General features: G+C 33.3%; 1 protein-coding gene across 1 annotated transcript; it reads left to right on the forward strand.

The window, feature by feature from the left end:
• The first annotated feature begins 10,243 nt into the window (after window positions 1-10,243).
• Window positions 10,244-10,768, forward strand: LOC145591918 (uncharacterized). The gene has a single exon (XM_081648401.1). The coding sequence runs from the start codon at window positions 10,244-10,246 to the stop codon at window positions 10,766-10,768; it is 525 nt and encodes a 174-aa protein (XP_081504527.1).
• The last annotated feature ends 286 nt before the right edge of the window (window positions 10,769-11,054 follow it).

The raw sequence follows: 11,054 nt of genomic DNA on the forward strand, positions 1-11,054 counted from the left end.
ACCTACCCGAACCTATTCTCTATTCAAAATTTTTGAACAAATTCAATCCATCTTATTTCAGTTAAGTACTTTTTTCACCAGGTAAGATAAATGTTTGCAGGTTTTGTCTTCAATTTCTTTGTAATTGAAATAGTTTTGGTTCGAAAAAAAACCCCCTAAATTTGGTTGGCCAATTATAGTATCAAGTTCAAATTAGTTGATTTACCTAGTTTTATAGATTTTTTCGACAGAGAACATAAATTCCTTCCCAAGTGTTTTCCCCTTTTTTCCTTTTGCCATGGAAGAGCAAAAAAAAAAAAAGAAAAACTAATTGATGTATAAAAGAGGAAATGAAGATGACATATGAGAGAGAAGAGGAAATTCATACCTGGGCAAATGACAAACGAGTGAGCAAATGCTACCACCTACGTACTCACTACCCAAAGCGGGTACGCGTATATCTAACATCTATACCCACGCACCCAAGTGGGTATAATAATAATAATAATAATAATAATAATAATAATAATAAAGCGGGTGAGTACGTGGATGCTGAGTGGGTAATATTTCAAATTCATCACCACCCACTACCCATGAATCATTGAATCCCATGACGAGTATGGCCTTTAATTTTCATACCCCCCCCCCCCCCCCCCCAACTATAAACTAAGACGAGTCTGCTTATACCCACTTACTTTCCCAAGTAACATTCCACACATATATGCCATATAAAAACAAAGTTGGTACTAAAAAAATATTGCCACTATTTGTATAGTGATGGTACATACTTATTTTATAAGAAAATAATAGTATATACCTCATAATACAAAGATTTACCTAAATGGTTGCAAGTGTAAGTGCATGACTTGAGATTTGAGGATATCATTAATCATAGAAGTCGCTCTAGTGTTTGCCAATCCGTCCGAACTTAAGGGTGTGAAGGCCTGAAGGGAGGTATAGCCGTATAGGTGTACCTTTTTTGTTTGGGACGACGTAAAAAGCTACATAAGCATTGATATAGATGTAATTTGTACTTGTATCAGGTATTGTTTCACTTCCTTAAATTTACCAATTAAGCTTGTTCAATCTTGTACAATTGACACAACACCTTTTCTTCTACTGTAAAGAGCTCGCAAAACATGTAGAATAGAACATTACAATAATCTCAAATAAAGATTTATACAATATACATGATTTTAGAGCTAGGTTCTCATAAGTCCTTAGCTTTACAAAAGATGATAGTTCAAACAAAAAGTAATTAATTTAATGAGTTTAGGTAGTTACGTTCATTTACATTTTCAGAGATTAAAACCCATGTTTTGCTCAGAGTCACACAAAATTGCTTGTAGCACTTTTAAATAGGAGCCTTGACTTAAAGTTGTTGGTTGGATAACGAGACAAACAACAATTCGTTACTTTTAAAATGTCAAACATGAGAAAATCAGTACTTGTAATACATTTATTTCTATGTTCCTAACATCTAATATTCTTTCGAAAATTTAGGCAATTGGAGAGAAATGTTGAGGTGAAAAATGTGTAATAAGTAAGAGAGGGAGAGAGTGAAAAGGTGGGTGTAAAAAAAAAAAAAATTAGAAATAGAGTAAGAGAGAAAAAAAAAGGTGTAAATATTGTAATGTAAGAAATTTGACAAAAATTAATTAAAGCAAAAGCATAAGAAAATTAATAAACAAACTAATGAGAAAAGTGTTAAAAGTCCATGAAAAGTTCATGGACATATTTGTAAATCCACCTAATAACATTGTTGCAAGACATTATTGTATGCACCGTGTATATATTAATTCAAGTCCAAAATACATTCAAAAGTACATTATATAATGCTTGTAAAACTGAAACTCGATTTCATATTATTTGTAGCGATTTGATATTAAATAAAAGTAGAAAATATATAACCGTTGCAAATACCATGTGTAGACACCTAATTGTGTCTCCCCAAAAACCAAACCCAGCGATGAGTACCTTTCACGTCACTTGATTATTGAACGAAGTGAAAGTGTGGAAAGTCTTGTGATGCGGTCGTTTTAATAAAATATCTTCTTTATGTTTTCAAAATGAACTCTATTTATGAAAATGTTCAGTCCAATTTAGGTTGGTCCATAATAAAGGTCCGATAATGGTGTAGTTGGATGGGGATCGAAAAGAGCTTTCCAACGATATATTATAAGCCCAATTCCGATGAATAATGAGGAAGTTATGGTCAAAGTACTAAATTGAGCCTAAAATGGTTTTATGGCCCAATGATCTAGTGGAGGGCCCATTAATTAATATTCCTAAAATTATTAGGATTGATTTTAATCTTCTAGAATAATCTAGAAGGTTATTTTGAGTTCTAATGGGATTAGGATTAATAATTATATCTTTTATGAAATTAAAGAATTCTATTTGGATTAAAACAAGTGTTTAAAAAAGATTAATTTTGGTTTTAAAAGATAAGTACGGACTTTAATTAATCGAATTTAATTAAATTAAGGATTTCGTATGGATTTTAGAAAACGCGTGAACCATCGCGAAACGACAAAGCTGGTGCGCCACGACAAGTCTTTCGCACAGCAATAGCTCTGTCGCGCCGCGCTGGACTTTGTCGCTCCGCAACAAAACCAATTTTATTCTGATTCGAATTCTGACTTTTTTCTATCGTTTTCGGACTATTTTCTCTATAAATAGGGTCGATATTCTCCGTTTTTAAATCATCAAAAATCATTCACAATAATCAACAATCATCTAATTCTATTCTCTTCTCTCTCTTAAGCAATAGCTTATTCTTTCTCCTTTTTTCTAGCCTAGCCTTTTTACAAACACCATACCGCATTCACGAGTTCTAGACACACCTAGCCAAGTTCGAAGTTGCCTTTGCCCTAGACGTGAAAGGTTGATAATTTCTGAGGGTTTGGTCCCAAATCCCTATTTCAATTATTTCACTACTACAAAACCCGCTCAAACTCGACGCTTTTTTTCCTAATTTTCTCGACGCTTTGGTAAAGCGTCAAGATTTAGGCCCGTCGAGAATTCTCGACGCTTTAAGGCGTCCTGTCTAAATCGAGATCATCGACACTTTTTCCTGTCTAAATCGAGATCATCGACACTTTTAACTGTCGAAGTATTTGTTTGTCGACGCAGTTTAATGTAGGCAGTTTTATTTTCGCGGCTCATAGCAAGTTTTGGAGGGATATTAGATGGACGTTAAAAAACGTTGAGAATTTGAGTTCCTTTCTTTTCTAAAATTCTATATTAGGACAATGGAATGTTTCAATATGTATAAATACCAATCTGAATTTGCAATTTGAAAAAAATAATACACAAATTAAGAGGCTAGGTAATATAATAATAATAGTACGTCCAAAATATATAGTCTAAAATAATTATAATACACCGTACCATAACATTTAAAGTAAAGCTTATCAAATAATATGTTTGAACTACTACATAATTATTCTTAGCTAATTTCAGAATTCAAAAGACAACCTCCAAGCTAAAATATATGATCTTCAACCTGTTGAATCTAAATGGTCATCTCCAAAACCATTCAAATCTAGCCAATTAATATAATTACAAGTTTCCTAATCTGAGTCAATGGTTAAACGAGCTAAGCATCTCTTGATTCATATCTTCCGCCTCCATGGTCTACGGAGTCATTAGACACCTGAAATTGATATTAAAAAATGTAAGTAATTTTCTATACATTGCATAACAAACATAACTCCCACTTTTTTAACACAAATGAGAGATAATATATATTAGATCATAGAGTTACTGATGACAACAACCATCAGAGCAAAAGATAGACACTTAGAGCACTTAAGCAGCCATTCTAGGTGATTTCAGTTTAACTTACAAGCATATAAACTATAATATAAAGCAAACTTAGGATAAGTATATATGATAGACTTCAATAGTTGGAAGGGATAGAAGATATAGTTCAAAAGCCGATGTTAGCAAAATGAGCTACTTGAATGAAGCTGAACATCAAAGGGCTAAGGTGCAATGTTTGGAATTTCAGCAGCATATATGTCGAAGAAATTAGCAGGAGGGTAAGTAAAGAGAACAAACATAACTCCCACAAACTAATTAATACATATAAAATAACAGTGCAAATTTTTTAGAAAAAAAATAATAAAAAAATTAAAGGGGCTAATGGCCAAAGTTGCTGCACGCTTTGAATCTCAATGATCATGGAGACGATCAATCTGCTGCAGCTTGAATCCCATTAGATAATTTTCTATACTACATTGTCTAGGTTAGTGATCATTTTTCGCAAACATTGTATAGTTATGAATTAGATTTTACTTGAAATAAATTCTTGGAACCGGCTGGTAGGATATATTAGACCTGATGATTTTGGTTTTGCAAAAATAATTAAGACATTACCTCAGGTCTGCAGCAAAACAATCACTCTCAAAACAACCACTCTCAAATTATTTACAAAACAATAGCTCTCAATGATTACCTCTCGCACCCCAAAGTCTGCAGCAAGCCGAAGCCCACACATCACAGCTTTTGCTTCTGCCACCCTTACCTCCCAATTAGCACTACTCTGCTGCACCCCTACTGCCTTGACAACCCCTTCCTTGTCCTTCACAACAGCACCCAAACCACAACCCAACTCCCCAACAAAGCCGCATCTACATTCACTGACACAGATCCTGCAAGCGGTGGCAGCCATCTAGCAGCAGAACCCAACCCTACTGAAGCATACAAATTCTAGACACAAACTGGGATAATAACAAGAGTCATGTGACCGCCTGTTCTCAGCTTTTTTTTCTGTTCAATGCATTTATATATACCAAACTATTTTCAGATCTCAATGTTTAGAATTAACCAACTATAATGTGATATGATTATCATATTTATCTTCTAATTAGGAAGCCCCAAATCACATTTATGAGCTCAACTACCTCGTCTACACTACTCCCTGCTCCCTAATGATCTGCATTACAGAAAAGCGTTGATTGCCTCACCTACTCCACCTCCTACTCACTGTCCCAAGCATATACTACTACTTCCTGCTTTATTTTTATTAAGTTCTTAACACATTGAAATAAGTACAACACCAACAACAAGAAAATGACAGTGATTTTGTGGCAAGGAATTCACCACACCAAAGTAAAAAAAATAAGCTTTGATTGCTAAAGTCATAAGAACAAGGAAGGGAGGAATGAATTCACTATATTACCTGAGGGTTAGCCATACGTAAGGCTAGTTGTGCAGCATCTAAAAGTTGTGACGAACCTTCTCCACTACAAAACGATTCTAAAACTTGTGAAAATAGTGTTGTCATTGTTTTTAGTAGTTTTGTATTCTCATCACACTTTTCTTTTATCTCTTCATTTTGCTTATGAAGTTCCTTATTTTCTTATTTCAAATTTGACACCTCCACTGTCATGTTGTCCAATTCTACCACTCTTGTTCCTTTCCCAATCCCTTCTTTACTAAGTACACCACGCACACCATGAACGTCTTCTTTTCGAACTCCAAATCCATAGCCTATTGGTTTTTCTGGAATTTGTCCAACACATAGTGTAGCTTCAAAAGCTTCATTCTCTATGTCTATACGCAACTTAGAACTAGAAGGATCTGCTAGCTTTAAGCTTTCAGCCTTAGCCTTAACATCTTCCGACAAAACAAATTCAAAAAATATATGATGCTAGTAAAATGAACTAAAACTAGAAGCTAAACAAACAGGAAGAACTAATACCAGAAACTCTTCTGTATTCGTGCCTTCAAAAAAAGTCCCATCCTTCCTTCTATAACATTGTTGCCAAAGTTCATATAGGCTCATTTCTTCTCTGTGCTCATCTTCATATTAGTTATAATGCGTAGAGATATATATTTACATAAGGTATATATTTTTGCTGAAAACTCCAACAACAATTTATGCATCAATATACATGATCTTGTCAATCAAAGGGTAAAATAAATCATTCATAATCAGCACATCTATTTGCAAAACTTGTACCACCAGAATTATGAATTTGGTTCAGAGATGCTCGTGCTTCTTTTCCGATCTAAGACAATTCCTACAACGATTCATGAAACCTTTAATATTTAAGATAGAAAATATATGAACCAAAAAATATGATTTATTTACGATTGCTCTATTGTTTGAAACTTGCTTTCCCTTTCTCGGAATTCCAATACTTGACCAAGTTAACCCAATTACTCTTGCTAACTCCATTTGGGGGACTATCACAAATTTCTCTTATTGATTTTTCAGCTGGTTTGAAGTATCGTTTCTTAAGATCATGTTTATAACCCCTACAAACTTTATCAACACGCTGTAGAGCTTGGGTGTAATACTTCTCCTCATTGGGGATCACAAAGTGATCCTTTACAAAAATATATAATTCCATAAATAACTATTAATAAGAACACAACTTTTAGTAAAGATGAAAGGTATACATACCCTTATTAATTTACTGATGTCCCCCTTAAAGGACGCGTCTAACTCATGCCAAGTCTTTTCTGAAAGCGGGTAATAACGCTCCTCCTTTACAATGCTACCAAGGAATTGGACCAATATATGCCCACCTTTCCGAATCGGTTGACATAACTCATTAAAGTTCACAACATATTTAACTCCATTGTTATTCCAGACCTCAATTAGCGGAATGGGACCACTTATCATCAGCATCTATGAAAAAAGAAAATCAAACACTTAAACATATTATAGAGAACAAAAGAACATTAATTATCTTATTTAAAAATCTGAATACACTATATTTTAAATTAAATTTCAGACCAGGTTTAAACTTAATAGATTTCAGACTAGTTTTAACTTCATAGATTCACTAACCTCAATGATTTCGTTAGATTCATTACATTAATGATCAGATTCATAACTGAGTTCATATATGATCTAAAAAAATTAAAGGGGATAATGACCAAAGTTGTTGCACGCTTTGAATCTCAATGATCATGGAGACGATCAATCTGTTGCAGCTTGAATCCCATTAGATAATTTTCTATACTACATTGTCTAGGTTAGTGATCATTTTTCGCAAACATTGTATAGTTATGAATCAGATTTTACTTGAAATAAATTCCTTGAACTAGCTAGTAGGATATATCTGATGATTTTGGTTTGCAAAAATAATTAAGACAGTACCTCCGATCTGTAGCAAAACAATCACTCTCAAAACAGAAGCATTGTGTTGTTTGATTTAATATTTTCCTTGAATTTACTAACGTGTGTATTATTTTGAAGGAAAGAGATACGAGGCAACAAAGTAAATAGTTTTATTGCTCTATTTCTTTAGAAAGCATGCTTATATTATATTAATTTTTAGTATCATGTTAGGATGTCTTTATTGTTTTCTAGTATCATGTTTAGGTTGTTTCCTATTTCTTCTACCATGTTAGTATCATGTTAGGGATAAAGCTTTGATTTTTATTATTTAGTGACATGCTAGGAATTGTTATTAATCTTGTTAGTATCATGCCTAGGATCTTGCTAATATTATTATGCTTTGATGATATTATTATTTTGATTATGATGATTATTATTATTATTGTTGCTTGATATTATTTATTGTTATTGCTTGATCACACCCTCTCTTGCAGGTTTAAAGAGAATTTGTACTTGTAATCACACTTAATAAGATAATTAATAATCTTATTTAGGCTAATGTGATTTTAATTCAAGTAATCGCCAATAATAGATTTGTTTGTGCATTAATATTCAATCAACATAGATTAAACATGTTTAGGATTAATATATTGATTGTATGTTAGTTAGAAAGCGCACATGAATATGAGAAGAATAAAGTAGAGGCCTATTTTTAGGGCAGGTTCAATATCTTTTAGGTTGGATTTGTACCTTCATCTCCGAATATCCAGTCATGGTTCCAGACCACTATGGAGTTAGCAATCTCATGGATTGTGAAGGGGTGTAACCTTCACCCTGTGAACGGTTTACAAGTTCCTAAAACTTGTTGGCGACTCTTTTGCTCTAGCTTCCTTCCCTTTGGACGCCACCATGGTTAAGTATATGATTACAGTGGGGCTCAAGTGTGGGATGCTTGAAATATTCCCTACACCATGAAACGAATGTAGTTTATGAAATCTTAATAGGGAAAAAAAAATTAAAAATCACAGTTTTACATAATAACATTAACATAAATAAAGAAAGAACAATCAGATTAAAGCAATGGTCCGATGGTCATTATTAGGGGTGAGAACCAAAACCGGAACCGGTTAAGAATCGGCGGGTATGGAATCGGAATTGGACCCGGTGGTTCCAATTCTGGGTAATAAATTAAGGACCCGGCTGCAACCAGTTTCAATTTCGATTCTCAATTTTTGGAACCGGAACCGGTTGGGTACCTGGTTACCCAACATATATTGAACTAAATAAATTTATAAAAAAAATATATGTTGAATGTATCTAATTAGTAATATAAAAATAAATAATATTAATATCTAATATAAATAAAATAGCTAAATGCAAATAAAAATATAAGTATTAAACGCTAAAAATGAAAATAAACCAAAAAATATTATAATTTGTACTTTATATTAGCAAATATGTATATAAGTGGGACTTGGTGGAACCAATTCCAATTCCTAAATATTAGAACCCGGTTGTATCGGTTCTAATTCTGGTTTCGAATTTTAAGATCCGGTCCCAACTAAATCCGGGTCCAAATCCTAAAATTTTAACCGAATACCCAATTTGCTCACCAGTAGTCATTAGCAATATGGGTTAAAAGTTTAGAACGTGTTGCATTGGGATTGTTTCCACTCTTTTTCTATAGTCCTCTCACTCCTCTCTCTTTACAATAAATCCACTTAATGTTAAAACGTACAAGCAATTCTAATCTACTTCATGACGGTTCCAAATTTCTTTGGGATGTAGCTATGGTTCCTCTTGAATGGATAAAGTTAAGAATATCGTCACAAAAATCTTACATGTAAACGGTATTTTGACTTGTATATTTTTATAGGGTGTTGATAGATCACCTTTTAACCTATGTACATCATTTAGACAAGAATTAATCATATATCTACAAATTTATATCTTCCTTTTATAATGACGCCAAAAATAGTCTTATGTATATTAAAAATGCAAGAAATTTTATAACCTCATAGTTTCATTGATGGTCTTTTTTTTTTTTTTTTTTTTTTTTTTTTGAGAGGATGCCTACAAGACTAAACTCTTGGAGACTTGTAATATGAAGTATAATATTCGTATTACACTTTGTATGTTGCTTTGCACATATATACGAGGTTTGGTCTACCAAACTTCTCTTTACATATATTACCTCCTTTTAAATGTTGTTGCTTTTGGGATAAGATAAATAATTATCCTTGATTTACAAGAACAAAATATACCAATAACTAAACTCCATAAGTTAATGGTAAAGATCACATCAAACAAACTTGATGGGTAGAGTACAAGGATTTCTCTTCTATTGTGAAAATGAAAGAGTAGTTTAAAAGAGAGATTATAATTAGTTTACCGTAAACGCATCAAAACCACATTTTTAAAAGAGAGATTATAATTAGTTTTTAAAGTGAATTTGAAAGAGTAGTTTAAAAGTGAGACAAACATTGCCTAGCTTCTCAGCAAACTTCAACCATGCATATTTTCTATTACATAACTAACTAACTATGGTGTTTACTCATTTGTTATGCTACCATACCATTATTGTAGTATGCTTCTTAAAATATTCTCTCTTTCGCCCGTTTATAATCTCTCTAGCGCATTAATGACGAAGTTCAAAACTTTGAAGTGTTTTTATTCCAAAATTACCTTCCTATATAATCAAAATTCATAAATATCAAAACGGCCTTTACACATAATCTTTCGGACTTGAAAGCCTGATCCCTCGGAGTGTTTTATCATTGCTCCACATCAATCCACCAAGACGGTACCTACAACATGGGAGGTAGAGATGGTCATGTTTTGCTAGGATTAGTGTTTTTTATAATAGGCCTTTGGCATCTCTACAATCATCTAAAAAACCATGCAATTCTAAAATGCTTTAAATCCTATACTTGGTTTCCTTCCTCATTCTCAAGGTATTTGGAACTTTACTTGATCTTGAGTGGATGTTCTATATTCATCTTTATGGAGCTCCATAGCTCGCCATTCGATCATAATGGAGCAATCCTAGCCACTCATCTCCACCATTTTGAGCATTCTTTCATTGCCATGGCATTCTCCTTCCATGCTCTCTTTGCTATCCTCCTTGACAAAATTAGGCCTAGCACCAAGGCTCATGTCAATATGAGCCATTTCCTCGCGACCATGGCCTTTGGCCAAGAGCTTCTCCTCTTTCACTTCCACACAACGGATCATGTAGGCCTAGAAGGTCAGTACCATTTGCTCCAACAACTAGTGGTTATGGTGTGCCTATTTTCCACTCTTCTAAGCATATGGTTGCCTAAGAGCTTCATGTTGTGCTACATTAGGTCACTTGGTATAATATTTCAAGGACTTTGGCTCATTGTCATGGGATTCATGCTATGGACTCCGGATTTCGCTCCCAAAGGTTGCTCAATGAAGATGGGTCATTATGGTCGGCATGTCATTAAGTGTGATGAACATGAATCATTGCATCGCGGTAAGGCGTTGGTTAACATCTTGTTTAGTTGTTTTTTCATAGGTATGATGGTTTTTGGTGTGGGTTCTTATTTGGTTATGAACAAAATTTATGGTTCATATAAAATCATGGAGGATAATGATGATGAAGAATTGACATGTGAAATGGAAGATAGGCAAAAATTTCTATACAAAAACAGGGTTTTACCAATTGATTTGGAAGAATTGTAGATATATTACCCACATTTGTAACTTAAAATGATATTGTTACAATTGTATTTATTTATGTATATATCACTGTGATTTCATGCTTACTAAATGAAAATTCTTTGTGTATTTATGCCTTGTTTTCTCTTGGACCTAGTGTCCTTATCCGATCCAAACTTTCCAAGAGTATTAGCAGAATCAGGCTTTTTTTTTTTTTTTTTTTTTTTTTTTTTTTTTTTTGACATGGAGAGATATATAATTGGGTCATAAAGATTAAGTTATGTTTGAGTCATATGTGAATCTACATTTG

The sequence above is a fragment of the Chenopodium album genome, chromosome 18 (genome assembly GCF_948465745.1).
Source record: "Chenopodium album chromosome 18, dcCheAlbu1.1, whole genome shotgun sequence".
NCBI lineage: Eukaryota > Viridiplantae > Streptophyta > Magnoliopsida > Caryophyllales > Amaranthaceae > Chenopodium > Chenopodium album.

What these genes read in the sequence shown, in the direction of transcription:
- LOC145591918 (XM_081648401.1), top strand. Translation starts at nt 10,244, where the DNA reads ATGGCCTTTGGCCAAGAGCTTCTCCTCTTTCACTTCCACACAACGGAT.